At 38.3% G+C, this 15,936-nt stretch overlaps 1 protein-coding gene across 1 annotated transcript in view; it reads left to right on the top strand.

The window, feature by feature from the left end:
- Spata16 (spermatogenesis associated 16) overlaps positions 1–15,936 on the top strand; it is a 197,116-nt gene that overhangs the window by 148,310 nt on the left and 32,870 nt on the right. The window contains exons 5-6 of the mRNA XM_042678915.1: positions 1,381–1,528; positions 15,150–15,296. Of these exons, the coding sequence (XP_042534849.1) occupies positions 1,381–1,528; positions 15,150–15,296 (295 nt within the window). The remainder of the gene's footprint in view (positions 1–1,380; positions 1,529–15,149; positions 15,297–15,936) is intronic.

The following is a 15,936-nucleotide window of genomic DNA, read 5'->3' on the forward strand; positions in this document are numbered from 1 at the left end:
CCACCTTATTAGGAAATGTTCCCAAATAACTGTGATGATAATAAGAGAGATTATGATATTGAGTGGATTTTTTTTCTGTTAGGAAGTTCACCATCTGTGATTTTTTTTCTTGATTGTCAAAGGAAGTTTTTAATAAGGGTGGACTTTCAACGTAATATACCTTTATGCTATTTTCAGAGAAAAAAATGATATACTGATAGATAGTTTATACTTTTTATTCAATGTTCCAGCCTCATTAGAAGGGAACGTTGCAAGAAAGAAGGAAGTTCCTTTTAAAACTTGAATAACTTTCTTTGGGATCCAGTACAAATAGTAATGATCCTATTTAAAGCAGGAAGCTAGGAGCAATGGCAGGACTTTACTTAGACTGGTCTGTGAGCAAATATAATTTAAAGAAATTGTTAAATAGCTAAGTTCCTCTCACATGTTACTTGTGATCTGGAGGGAAGGGATTCTTTGCAGAGAGGAAGCTGAGAACAGTTCTTCCTAGTCCACAAGACTTTCCCAGGCTTTCAAAGACAAATTAAGTATGTCGATGTAGTTTGTCATGCTCAAATAGAGATAGTTCGCTACATTTTTTTAAAGAAAACTTTTTTGTATAAATTACTCATCAATGTCTTTCTCAGTAAGTTAATTATAATGCTGGACTGAGGAATTTGACATTCTAAATCAACTGAAAAAACGGTGTATGCCTGTAATCCTAACTAAGCTGGAGGTTGAGATCCTTAGAATCACAGTGCCAGTCAGCTTGACCAAAAAAAAAAAATATATATATATATATATGTGTGTGTGTGTATATATATATACACACACATATATATATATATATATATATATATATATATGCACCCTGTCTCAATCGGAAGCAGGGGACAGTAGCACACAGCTATCATTCCAACTATTGCAGAATGTGTAAAATAGGAGGATCACATTCTAGGCACTGGCCAGCAAAAATCAAGATCATATCTCAAAATGACCAATGTAATTAAATAACTGGAGGCATGTCTCAGTGATAGAGCTCCTGACCAGTAAATATGAGGCTCTGAGTTCAAACCCCAGTACTTTAGAAAGCACAAATTAATTAATTAATTAATAAGACACCTGGAAAAATAGAATTTCTGTTTTTTATCCTAAAATAAGCTCAGTGTAGAGGTGACTATTTACAAACTCTTCATTTAATTGGATTTCTTTAACATGAAATAATATTTCCAGAACTAATTAAAATTTTGTCCTAATGAATATTTAAGACCAAAATATGTTATCTTGGCAGTACAGTGTATGGATTTTTTAATCATCCATAAAGGTAATTATATTTTTTACACCCTCAAAAACATCATCTACTATTACAGATACCAAATGGGTTCTTTTGCTTCCTCTCAGGCCATGATTGAAGAAGCTATCACCAGGGCTGAATCCTTCTCAGTTATGTATACCCCATTTGCAACAAAAATAACAGCTGATAAAATAGAAAAAGTAAGAGAGGTTTTCACCAAAACTCACCCTGCCTATGTGGAATATACCTACACAGGTAAGGTTCAAAATCATCAAGTTATTAGCCAATCCTGTACTTCCTGTGAAACAAATATAAGACGTTTGGGGGGGGGGGGGGGTTACTTGTTTGTTGTTTCTTCTTTAGTGATTTGTTCCCAACTGATCCTTGAATATTCCTTGTGGCTCGAGTTTCTGTGTTTTAAAAGGAAGTGGTAAAACCTAGAAACTCTGGTTTGTTAATAAGAAAAAAGGAAGGAAGGAAGGAAGGAAGAAAGGAAGGAAGGGAGAAAGAGAGAAAGAAAGAAAGCAGGCCCATGGCAAAATGCTACCCTTCCCCTCATCCTTTATCTGTACACTAGGTGGTTATAGCATTTTATTGAAGATGGAATTTGTTTTCCAGTATCTACCACTTCTACTTTCCTCCATCATCGACCCTACTCCCAAGTCCCTCTCTTCCTTTAGATTTTTGTACCTCTGGTGTTCTGAGTACCCAAGGTACCACAACAGATGCACAAGGCATTGGCCTTTTGCCTCTTTTTTATTTTAGAAAGCACTTGCAGCCAGATGTAGGTGGCTCGTGCCTGTAATCCTAGCTACTGAAAAGGCTGAGATCTGAGGTTCAAAGCCAGCCCCCGCAGAAAAGTTCCCATGAGCCTCTTATCTTCAATTAACCACTAAAAACCGGAAGTGGCACTGTGGTTAGTAGTAGAGCACTAGCCTTGAGAACAAAGATGCTCAGACACAGCATCCAGGCCCTTGCTTTTATTCACACATTCAAGTATAATTTGCCAACATACTATTTGTGTGTGTGTGTGTGTGTGTGTGTGTACACATGTGTGTGCTGGTACTAGAGCTTGAACACAGGGCCAGGCACTATTTTAGATTTTTCACTGAAAGCTAGCACTCTACCACTTGAGCCTTTCAGTAGTTTTTTCAGTAGCTCTGGCTTCTCCAATAGCTAATTGGAGATAAGACTCTCATGGACTTTCCTGTTCAGGTTGACTTTGAACCGGATCCTTAGATCACAGCTCCTCAGTAGCTAGAACAAGAGGTGTGCACCACTGGTGGCAGATAGATAGATAGATAGATAGATAGATAGATAGATAGATAGATAGATAGATAGATAGATAGAGATAGAGAGAGACAGATTGATTGATTTAATAATACATAGATACATATTTATCTTTAGTATATATATTTAGCATATATAGTATATACATAGATATATATTTATATTTAGTATATACATAGATATGTATTTATGTTTAGTATATGTACTAAATGCAAAGCCACTTGATAATGACCACCATGTTATACAAAATCTCCAAATTCACACACACAGTATCACAGCCTCCTATTGAGAAACTTTTTTTTTTCAGTGAAGCTAACTGGTTTATAGGACAAGTAATACATTCCATGACTGATGAGTGTTAAAGTACCTGGCACTCTACCTCTATTAAGTCTTGTTATTCCTACAATTGATGAAGTAAGATGCTTTGCATTAGAAACAAGGAAACAGCAACAAGAGAAGACAAATAGCATTCCAGATTGGCAGGTCTTCCATTCAAACCCATGTCTTTGCCATTAATCATGGTCTCCATGTGATCAAACATTCAAAATATGTCCTATGGATCTGCAACTAGTCATGTTGAGTCGCACATCCCCAAGGAACAATGAGAATTTGAGGGCAAAGAAAGGAAAGGCAAAGTGTGTGTGGCTGCAAAGATGTCTGGTGTTGATGTCCTTAGTTTGTGCATCCTACAAGAAGCCAGGCAAGGGCAGCTTACATCTTTGCTGATTGCTACATATTTCTATTCTATTATTACATACATTTAAGGGGGTTTTATTGAAGTCAGGTCACCAATAACACATAAATTCATGCCTAGTTAGTACTATGGAAACATGAGTCTAATTCAGCCATTTCCATTTTTACTCTTGGATCCCTAGGTAATGAAGAGGGAGGCATTAAGGAATCAAGGGTTTGCCAATTTCTCTTCTGGTGCGATGAGTTTAGTTGTATTTAACCTACTTCTCTGCGAAGTCATGACGATTAATTAATACTTAGGAAGCGTCGGTGCCACTGAGAGTTTAAAAACAATAATAACATTAATGAGCCAGATTCTTGTCTCATAGAACTCCATCAAACCTGTTATCAAGATGAATTATGATCTTCTGGCAAGACAATTCATGCTACAGGATCGTATACTTTCAAAGAGAAGATAATTATAAGCTCCTAATGACTGTTTCTATTATGTTATAATTACTAATTGCTAGAGTTTGACAGTGTGATAAGAGGAAAGGCTCAGCAGTGTGTCTGAAGGGGGACTGGAAGGTAGGGAAGGAGGGCGGGCTAGAATTTAAATGTCTTTGGGACTCGTGAGGTTCTTTTTTCTGTGCAAACTATGCTTCTGGTAAACAAGACTAGCCAACTGGCAAAGAACTAAGGGGGGGAGGTTCCCCAGAGCTGCTGGCTGGGATCTAGGTGAAGCCGTCTACACCATCTGAGGTGTCGCCTCTTCTTTCTCAACACTCCCAAGTGAGTGAGGGCCAGGAATGTGGGGAGAGGGAAGGTCCATGTGTTCTTCAGTATCTGGACATCTCTCCCGGGAGGTACAGAGAGGTTAAAGCAGGCATCGGTAGCCTGGGGAGTAGGACACACCAGCAACAGGTCTAGACAGTAGTTACATTATTCTTGTGACACTTCCTCCCCAAAAGCAGGACGCTCTTTTATTTTATTTTACTTCATTTGATTTTGCTAATTTACTCTTTTATTGGTGGCACTAGAGCTTGTGCTGTACCACTTGAGCCACGCCTGCAGTCCTTGCATGATTTCTTTTTCAGGTAGTCTTATGTGTTTAACCAGGGCAAAAACTGCTTCACCTGTTCTCCACTTACCTATGGCGCCTACATAGCGAGATTGCAAACATGAGCCACTACACCCAGATTATTTGTTGCGATGGTTTGGGGCCCAAGCTGGACTCTAACATGGCTAGCCCTAAACTCCATCTCCTGAGTGTAAGCCAGTATTCCAGTGTAAGAATTTCCATTTGTGCAGCAGGGATAACTTCCTGCTCCCACAACAGATGTGTGTCAACCCAAAGCCACGTTAACGTCAGTCTCTATCTCTCCAGTCACGTTTAGGAACACTCCTCCGTGCACACTCAACAACACCCTCAAAACCAAGAGTGTGTTCTTTCCCACCTTACACTCGTCCACACCCAGTTGCAGACAGAGACCCTCAGAAACACACTGATACCCCCAAAACATGATCTGGCCTGAAAGATGCACTGATACTCATGGAAGCAAAATTAAAGCTTCCGTAGCAATCAGAGAAGGAAAGGCCACAATAAAGGTTAAAATGTCCCTGGCATCGACGTCATCTAAATAAACAACAAGCACAGGCCCTGTCATCCATATCTCCAAAACCTTAGGCCAGGAGTCTACTGATCCAAGTTTTGCGGGAGAACGAGTTACTATCGTTAAATCTTGGAGCCTAGTACATTCCGTTCTGCCAGAGGAGACTGGCAGGAAAACCTCTGCCTTAGAAACGCTTCCCATCTCCGTATCACCTTCACCAAGCCTCTGGGAGCCGCAGGGACTCCGAGCTCAACAGAGGTGGGATTGAGGAGGGAAGGGCCGTACTCTGGCTTTGCTTTCTCTCTAGCCAGCCCAGTCCACAGCCAGCCCTGCATGGGTCTGCCACATGAAAAAAAGAAAAAGAAAAAAAAAGATGATGCTGGGGGGGGCGGGGGGGAAGGAATCACAAAATTAATTCATTTTGAAATAATACTGACATGTAAGTCCAATTTTTTAAAATTAAACGAGTCAACCAAATTAGAAATTAGAAAACGCTCTTAAACTTCCTAACAGGGAAACTTCCAAGTTCTTTTTATAGTTTTCTTTTTGAAGAGAAGGGGGCAATACTAGGGTTTGAACTCAAGGCCTCAGCCTTGCAAGATTGTTGCTCTACCACTTAAGCCACGCTTCTAGTACTGCATTTTGCTGGTTATTTTGAAGGTGGAGTCTCTATAATTTTTCTGCTCTTATTGGCCCCAAACTTTGATCCTCTGGATCTCAGCCTTCTGGGTAGCTAGGATTACAGACAGGAGCCATCAGTGCTACCCTGAGAAGTTTTGTAAGATGAATGAAGGAGGGTGAAAATTCAAATCTGCCCTGTGGGCACCTAGGCGCTCACAGGCTCAAGCACTTACTGTGCAGTTTTTTCTGCTTCAGTGATGTTGAAAACCCCACCAAAACCTTACAGTCATATTATAATAGAGCTCTATTGTATTATGTTTCATACAGAAGAAAAAAATACTGATTTTTTATAGTGTAGCTCTCCATTTTTCTTATTTAAGGAAAAATCCAGTTTGATTCATGCAGAGTAGTCAGGGTGTATAAAACAAACAATAACTCACCAGCTGCAGAATTATTACATTTTCATTTATAAAGATTTTGCTTGTGATTTTTATTCATATATTCCAATGAAATAATGCAATCTGCACAGTCTATATTCTTGCATGGTTGTATTTTAATAATAATAAAGTAATACAATAAGCATAACCCATCTCCTCTTGATGAGAATATCAAGATTTATGTGCTAAATAAATAAATATTCAGTAATGGATCTGTGCTTAGTAATGTTTAATAGAAAAGTTCTCTGGATCAGATATCAATTACTTTAACACTTAGGTGGTAGAGTCATATTTTGTCTTTCCAATGCAATTTAACTCCCAAGAGTAAATGTGTATGTTCAGAGGAATAATATATTGTTGTAAAATAGACCTTTAAAAATTGCTTTTCACTGAAATCTATAACCTTGGGTTTGTTCCGGCATCATTTACTGGTGGGGTGATGCATTCTTATGCTCTCTCAAACAGAAAGTCAAAATTCCTCATTTTGTTCTATCCTCTTTAAATTATTATAATTTTGTCATGAGCCAAGAGTTTTCAAGATCAAACCTTTCCCCTTTGTAAATAGCTTTCTCAAATGGACAAAGCATTACAGAATTAAAGAGACTCCATCTCCAATGTCATTAAGGAAGTGTTACAGCCAAGATGATCACAAAAATGATCAATCACCTCAGGTTCCTATCACAGAATTCTTCATAGAATGAGAAAAATCCAACTCTAAAGTTACAGAAAAATCCCTCAAAATGGAGTTTTCTGTTCTTGAACCATTAAAAATGTTGATCTTTCTGGTGTCAGAAGTGTGGTGTTCTGGCATTGCTGTCTGATGGAAGTAAATGTGGTTTCCTTGCAATGATAGGCGAGTGAGTTCTTTCCCTCTGAGTGCAGCCTGAATCCCTTCAGAACTCAACCTGCCTAGTATATTTTCTTATGAGAGCTGACCAAAGAAAGACAGAGAAGTATCAGTGAATCTCCAGGTGCAGGTGGCTCACACCTGTAATCTGAAACTACTCAAACTTCAAAGTTCATCTATGTTGTAATGTATCAGATTTTCTTCTTTTTAAGGCTGCATAATATTCCATGGTATGTATATACCACACTGTTTTTCTACTCATCTATTCTTAGGAACATAAGTTACTTCTGCTGTTGGCTATGGAATGATGTTGCTAATAACATGTGCACATGAGTTATCTTTTCAAGTCTCTGCTCTCAATTATTAAGGGTATATATCCAGAGATGATATATTTGGATTTAAATTTTGGAAGAATGACTATGTCTTTCCCCAGAATAACCATCCCATTGTACAGTTGTACTAGCATAAATTTAAATGCCTAACAATATAATAATATTATAGTAATGGCATAACCAAGGTCTATTCTGTTTTTCTATATTCATGCTACCCATAAAAATAGATAACTCCCAATCCTCAAATGCTTTATTTTTTCCTATTAAAAAATATTCTTCCCAGAAACACAGTTTGAAGTACTTACATCTGTTTTACATCTCAACTATAATATTTTGAAGACCTCATATTAAATGTAGAAGCATTGAACACTAGCTAGACCCCATATAAGTAACTTTGGGTTTCAAGCTCAGTATATGCATCCTGAAAGAGCCAGAAGGCGAGGAACTCACTGGTTTACATAGATGAAGTATCAGAGGGTAAGATCACCTTGAAGTTCAGCTTGTCCCAGCAGCTCAGAATCTCTGGTCGCTGTTTCTATAGTCAGCTTCATTCTGGAGCTCTTAGGACTCCACTGTCTGGACCATCCCCTCAATTGCTACAGCCTCGAGTGTGATCGCAAAATGTTGAGATGTCATAAATGGATCTCCAATACAGTGCTGGAACAACACCAGAGCCTCTTTTTCACAAGTCCTTGAACTTGCTCTTCCACCATGACCCAAACTGCACCCTATGCCTTTGGTTGGACCAGCAATTACACAGACAAGGGAACATAATGGACTGACTGGGTTGAGTCAATTGCCTCACTTTTAAATTCATCAAAGGAAAAATGAAGGAGGGTGGAGGGAAATGCATGCCTATCAGCTCACCAACCGGTGACCATTCAGACCTTTTGATACCCCCATAGGACAGTAGTTTATTGGAATTATGCCAACATTGTGTTTTTTTCCACCAATAGTGAGTCTAACTATTTCACCAATACTGAGTTTAATAAATATTGAAGGGAATTGCAGTATTTTTAATATTTGTATTGTCTCAACTCTACTTTGGTGATGGTGGAATTAAGAAACTTCGATGGAATAAAGCCGAGAATAAAGCTCCAATACAGTTGATTAAACAAAACTTTGGAATCAATAAGAATTCTAAGTAAGATAGAAATGAAATGTCTATGAAAATCCTGTGGGATTATTTATCTTCCTACATTTCTATATAGGTTATGAGAGGAAACTTAAATATACAAAAACAATCTCAGAGAAGTAGACTTCAGAAGCCTGAAGTAAAATCCACTTTTTTCTGAATGGAAAGCAATTTTTTCACTTGCATCTGTAACTCTGAAATGATAATGAAAGTCAAAGGGAAAATATAACTCACTATATATGAATGCAAAATCAAAATATACTATGTTTGTTTTGTGTTGGTACCAGGGCTTGAACTAAGGACCTTGGGCTCTCCCTTGCATTTTCTGCTCAAGGCTAGTGCTCCTCCACTTGAGCCACAGCTCCACTTCTGGTTTTTGCTGGCTAAATTGTAGATAAGAGTCTCTGCTACTTGAAGATAATTTCAAAAGTAAATAAATCATTTTATACTCTTAGGAAAGGAACACAAAGTCTCAATGCCACTGTGCCTCTGATCATATAAAATAATATTTACCAAAATGAATTCCAGGAAATGGAAACAGCTTTGTTTTTTTTCTTTTTGTCTTGTTCATTTGTTTATCTGTCTTCAGTGGGGAAGGGTAGGCACAGAAATGGAGGGACAAGGGGTGAACACATGCATCAGTGGTACTCGCTAGACACTGTGCTGAAAATGAACTTATACAACTTAAGGGTTGGAATGGGGGGGGGGGGAAACTGGGAGAAAGAGGGAAGGGGTAACATTGTCCAAAATGAAATGTACTCATTACCCGAGTAATACAAAATTTACATAACTATAACCCCTCTGTACACCACTTTTACAATAACAATAACAAATAATATTTTTAATATCTCAGGGACTTGTAGCCTTGAACTGCCATCCTCTGACTTCAGCCTCCTGAGTAGCTAGGATTACCAGCCACTAGCACCAGTGTATCTTTGTTTTAAAAAGTAGAATTTTTTTACTATTTATAAGGGAGGGCAATAATGATAGCTTTGCTACAAAGTTGCTGCCTTTTGCTATTTTCTTGCTGATGTGAATTTGTGGATAACATCCAAGATAGAAGTATTGGCATTAAAAAGGAGTACAAAATAAAGCTCAGCGATGACTGGGAAAGAAGTAATGACGAAGGGTTGGCATTATGAAGTACTGTAGGAGCTACAGTCTGAACCTGACCAGTAAAGAGAAGTCATTTAAGACTTACCTGTTCCTATCTCACACGGAACAATCAGGACCTTTAGAAATGAGATTTTACTCTAACCCAAAATGTCAGAACATTTTGTTCTGGACAAAGGGCAAAGAAATGACACTCATACCCGCAAATAAAAAGATTAAACTTATAGAGAGGTAATGATAGAGTGCTAATCAATTTGCATATGTCCTGAGAGAGATTTTCAATCTCTGCAACTTTTTAATAAAGCAAATACATATATATATATATATATACATATATATATATATATATATGCCTTGAACTGTGCATTCTGTTGGCTATAGTTATGATTAGGTGTCCACTAGAAAATACAGATGATAATGGTATTTCTATTTTATACTTTATTGCCAGAGAACCTACATTCTATTTAACAGATATTTCACTTCATAGCAAATACAGAGACTGTTCATCTACAATCAACATGTTTTTGTAGATGTTTTTCTGATGCTGTCAACGATTCTACCAAGCCAGACTCTCTCTATTAACCCCATCTTTTTTAGTGTGTGACTGAGTGTCCATAATTCTCAAAGAACAAGCTGCAACATGGATGTCACCCAACTAGGAAACTTAATGTTTCCATCCAGGTAAAACAATTCTGTTCATTTATGCATCACCTCCACTAAGTTACCTTAAGAAAGGCAAGAATACTTTTCTGGTTGAAGTAAAAATGCAAAACAAGGCTGTATGAGTTTATTCCTAAACTGAGAGACAGAAAATATGTCATATCTCAGAAGTTTGGGGTATTTTATTAATGTAAGGTAGGTTGCTGGTTTTTTTCTTACTCAAATCATTAAAAATTGGTCAAAATTAGTCAAAATAAACTCCAGGAAATTGAAACGAAAGGTTTTCTCTTTGTTAATTTGTTTTCTTTTCTTTTTGCCTTGTTCGTTTATCTGTCTTTGAGAGGATGAAGGGCACAGAAATAGAGGGATGAAGGATAAACAGATGCAGCAGTGGTACTCACTAGACACTGTGTTGAAAACTAACTATACAACTTGTGGGTGGAGATGGAAGGAAAAAAAACTAGGAAAGAGTGAGGGAAGGGGTGACATTGTCCAAAGAAATATACTCTCATTACCTGACATAAAATAGCAACCCCTCTGTACAACACCTTAATAATGGCAATAAAAAATAAATAAAAGTGAAAAAAATAAAGGGATTTAGAAGCCAGACACCAGTGGCTCACACCTGTAATCTTAGCTACTCAACAGGGGAAGAGCTGAGGTTCACAATTCAAAGTCAGCCTGGGCAGGAAAGCCTTATCTCCAGTTAACAAGTAAAAGCTGGAAGTGGAGCTGTGGCTCAAGTGGTAGAGCACCAATCTTGAACAAAAAAGCCCAGGGAGACTCAAAGCCCTGAGTTCAAGTTCTAGAATCAGAAGATGCAAACATACACACACACACACACACACACACACACACACACAGCATTAAAATTTGTTGAGTTAAGATCTATCCCACATGAACTGAGCAATTCCCTGAAGTAAAAGTACAGATTTTTTAAGAGCATGAAGGGAAGAATCTGGAACATTCAGGAAACTTATGGATAAGGCACATTTGGAAGAACAGGAATCAATGGAAGCATGGAGGATGGATATAAGATGTGATGTTTCTGGAATGAAAATAAACAGTTTAGAGGCAGGATAAACACAGGTTGCTACAAACACAACTACAAAAGGATTTTGCTTTGAAAAAATAAAAAACACAGAAAAATAAGGCAGAGATCTTGAAGTAGATGCACACAGTTGAGAACCCTGACTGCCAGAAAGAAGTCACTGTGGCTCTGAGGAGAGGCGTAGCAATGGCAGAGTTGGCATTCAGCAATAGTTCTGGGTGGTGGCCCAGAGGTACGGTGGCATGGACTAACAGGGGTAGCAGCGAGACTTGTGTGATGAGAAATTTGGCCAAGGTGAAGACAAGGACAATGGAAAGAAATGAGCTGATATGGGCTGGATTGCGATGGGCAGATTTAATTAGTTTTTGAGACTCCCTAAATGTCAAGGAATTACAGAAAAGACAAGTCAACAATGGCTGCAGATTTTTAAGCCAGAACAATTGATTGAATAATGGCTATCTCAATAACATGCCAGTGAAAACCAAAGAAGGGAAATTGTAGAGAACATACAAATCACTTTTGAAAAACAAATGTGCTCTATTTCAAGTAACTTTGGGAAGGATGGAGGGGAAATGGACTGTCCCCAGAGGTATTTGGAAATGTTTTTGAATTTGGTGATATTTTATGTATGTTTATGTATGGCAATAGCTTTTATACTAATGTTTCAGTTAGAAATAATAGTTAAGCCCACAAGACTAGAGACATCTCCTAGGGTTTATGTGTAATGATAATGCCAAGGGACCAGAGACAGCTTTGGGAAACACTGAAGGAGAAGGCAGGATGAGAAAAGGAGCGCGTGTGTGTGTGTGTGTGTGTGTGTGTGTGTGTGTGTGTGTGTGTGTGTGTGTGTGTAAGAGAGACAGAGACAGAGACTATGGCTGAACTCTAAGCAGGATGATTTTTTTTAAAGAAGGAACAATAGTACAGCAAGATCAAAGAGCTTAAAGATCTTAAAGACTTGAAAACTGGCCAGTTCCAGCCTTCTATTGTAAATAGAAAACTAACCTTTTTTACTAGGAATTTGACATCTTTCACTGGGAAGAGAAGAGAAAACTGTGCTTTTGTAAGAAATGGAATCTGTGCCTGCCACCAGTGCCTCTTGCTTTTAATCCGAACTACTCAGGATGCTGAGATCTGAGGATCTCGCTTTGAAGTTAACCTGGACAGAAAATGCCATGAGACTCTTATTTCTAATTAAGCACCAAAAAGCTGGAAGTGGGGGTGTGGCTCAAGTGATAGAGCTCTAGCTTTGAGCAAAAATATTCATGAACAGCCCCCATTCGCTGAGTTCAAGCCCCAGTAGCAGCACAAAAAAAAAAAAAAGGAAAAGCATCCACTTTTCTTATGATGAAACTTAGGATCAGGTCTCACCAGCACACTAGACTTTCATCCTAACTTTCTGTTCCAGTCATTGATGTTTGACCTCCAGTTGTGATCAATGAAATTGAATGCATTCAAAAAGATTTATTTCTCACAAGTTTTCTTGACATAATGGGAACAAAAAGAAAAGACATTCCAAAAATCGGTTCCAGGGCTGGGAATGTGGCTCAGCGGTAGAGTGCTCGCCTTGATCTGAGTTCGATTTCTCAGTACCACATAAACAGAAAAAGCCGGAAGTGGCATTGTGGCTCCAGTGATAGAGTACTAGCCTTGAGCAAAAGAAGCTAAAGGACAGTGCCCAGGCCCTGAATTCAAGCGCCAGGACTGGCAAAAAAAAAAAAATCAGTTCTACTTTTGTACCAAAGGACAATATAATCTGATGAACGTTCACATCCACCAGGCTCACTAGGCTTTTGGATATAGGTAGAGGTTTATAAGCATGAAATCTTTCATTAACATTCAAATTAACTAACGTTGCATGAGATTCAGCATTGGCGGTCCTAGACCACCTGCTAGGGTACAAGTTCAAACAACTGCAACTTACTCTGCATACAAGTGGGGGAAAATGATACTTTAATTTTTTTTCTAAATTAAACAGTATATATACATTTCAAACCTTACCTGAAGCTGAGTGCCAACAGCTCACACCTCTAAACCTAGCTATTCAGGAAGCTGAGATCTTGAGGATTGAAGTTCAAAACCAGCCTAAGAAGACAAATCCTTGACATCTTATCTCCAATTAACCAGCAAAAAGCCAGAGGTGGAGCTGTGGTTCAAGTGGTAGAGCACCAGCATTAATCAATAAAGCTAAGAGCCCAAGGCCCTGAGTTCAAACCACACACACACACACACACACACACAATCACTTCACCTGAAATTTAATATTGAATACTCACAGAGAAAAACATAGAACCAAAGGGAGCATAAAATTCTTATATCCATGATCATATTTTGTAATGCATGAGCTGTAGAGGTAGCATTAATTTTCCTATCCATCTAATCACTGGCAGGATTAACCCAACAACTAGTCAAGGGCAAGAAACAACCAACTCTCAAAGTCCATGAGCTGTGTCTTCAAGAATCCTCAAACATCTAACTTGGGCAACAATGAGGCCAAAATACTTCATCCCAGTGCTATTCACTGATAAATTCATCCTTTGTTGTCTTGGGAACTAGACTGTGAACAAATAATAGATCTGTGATTATCTGCTGCAATTGTTTTCTACTTTTTATTTAAGTAGTTGTACAAAGGGGTTTCAATACAACATGTCAGTTTGTGAATACGGTGCATCTTGATCCCTGTCACCCCTTTTATCATTGTCTCTCGTCTGTCCCAAACTCAAATTACCTGGTTCCATTTTCTCATATGGACAGCTCATATTCTGACTGCATTTGCCCGCCCTTCCTCTCTCCCTTCATCTGCCCCCAGCCCTTGACTTCCACTCCCCACGCCCCACAGCTTCTAACATAACATGTGTTTCAGTTTCCTGGTACTCATTTTGTTAAACTGAGCCACTCCTCCACTTCTGGCTTTTTTCCCCATTGATTGGAGATGAATCTCACAGACTTTTCGCTGAGGCTGGCTTTGAATGACAGTCCTCAGATCTCAGCCTCCTGAATAGCTAGCAAGAGAGGCATGAGCCATAGCACCCAGCATATATATGTTATAGACATATCACCATTATAAAATGAAAGCTATATTGGAGCAGCTGAGTTTTAAATATAGGTTAAAAATTGATCTTTAACAAAATCATAATTCAGAGATATTTGGAATTTGCTTTTTTTTGCCCTTTCTGGCATTATTAAGGGGAGAGAACTTATTAAACCTCTCTATTCATCCACTGTTATTTGAGAAGTCTTTTATAATAAAACAAAGCTTAATGAATTAGGTAAACCTGGCCTTCCAGACTCCATGGCTGGGATTTGTTCCTACCCAAAAATAATAGTGGGTGGACCTCCCTGTAGTCAAGTGCCTGGGTTTGAATCCTGTTTGATCCATTTTCATCTTTTTTCTCAGGCAAATTGTTTCCCTTCTATACCCTTCCACTTCATATCTATACATGGAGGCAGCAGGAACCCCAGCGTTAATGCACACAAAACTCTTAGAAAATAAGCACTCAGTATCAGCTCTCAAGGATTGAGTCATTAAGGACTGAGTTTGTTTTAGAACTGTGGCCATGACACTTGAATTATTTCCAAGTCAAATTACAAGAGTCAGTGCATTTATCAATTTAAATTTCCTTCTATAACTGTAGGAAGGTCGGTAACTAAATTGATTAGCCTTGTACTTTAATTCTCACTTGGTAATTTTTCTCTTTCCTTTCTATAACATTATTTCCTTAGATTTAAAATATAAACCAAAAAGAAAAAAAATCAAATTTTCTTGGGAAAAAAGAAGAGTCACCAAAAACAATACCAAATCTGCAAGTTGGTCCTGGACATCTATTACTTTGGAAGATAATCACATCATGTTGTCATATCTTATTAATATAATTTGTGTATGTTTAAGTCACTATGAAATTAAAAATTATTAAAATAAAAAAGAAATAATAAAATCTGATTTGGGAAGATTACCTATTTGGTCATCTGATACATATAATCTGACTTTGTATCTTAAATGTTGATATTTATCATTTTTCCCCCTAGGGTAATTGTGAGAAAGGAGCTCTTGAAAACAACCAGGCTGTAGCAAAGATCTCTTAGTTGTTTGTCTGCCATTTTTCAGATCTCCAAGGGCTCCATATGCTGCCTCAGACCACTGACTGGTCATCTTTTCCTCCTCAACAATATCTCTTGACTCTTGGGTTCAAAAACAAAGATGATGGAAAATTTTTGGAAAAGATGTCAAGTAGGAAGCTGCCAACATTCACAGGTGAGCCATTCAGACTTGCTATTATCTCTCATTATGGTTCCTGGACTGGAATTCTGTGCTATTCATCTCTGATGGAGTAGTGTATGGGTTGTAACTCTCTCTCTCTGTCTCTCTGTCTCTCTGTCTCTGTCTCTCTGTCTCTGTCTCTGTCTCTGTCTCTGTCTCTGTCTCTGTCTCTCTCTCTCTCTCTCTCTCTCTCTCTCTCTCTCTCTCTCATCTTCTGGACAGATTAGTTCATCTTAGCTGGGATTCTGGTTATTGGTTAGCATTTTCCCCAAAAGCACACAAAATTCTGGAGCATTCACCCTGCACTCCAACCCTCTCCAACTACCAACCATGCCCACCAACCAAGGCCTCATCATAAAGCACAGACAGAATACAAGCTTTCATAGTCAGTTAGCAAATGGAAAAGGTGGTTACACAACAAAACTAGAATGGCCCGTCTGAATCACTTGAATTCTCCGTCAATGCAGTAGCTGACATCAGTTCTCCCCCTTTCTTAAGGAACTAGCCAAGAGCTTAGATCCCCTAAAGAGTATGAGGTTCAATAATTCTGGTTGCAGTTTTCCATTCTTAAGAAATACTCACAAGGAAGTAAAGTTGCAAACTTATGAACCAAATTCACAACCAGGCTGAATGT

The sequence above is a fragment of the Dipodomys spectabilis genome, unplaced genomic scaffold, assembly GCF_019054845.1.
Source record: "Dipodomys spectabilis isolate Male_0828 unplaced genomic scaffold, ASM1905484v1 ptg000050l, whole genome shotgun sequence".
NCBI classification, from domain to species: Eukaryota; Metazoa; Chordata; class Mammalia; order Rodentia; family Heteromyidae; genus Dipodomys; species Dipodomys spectabilis.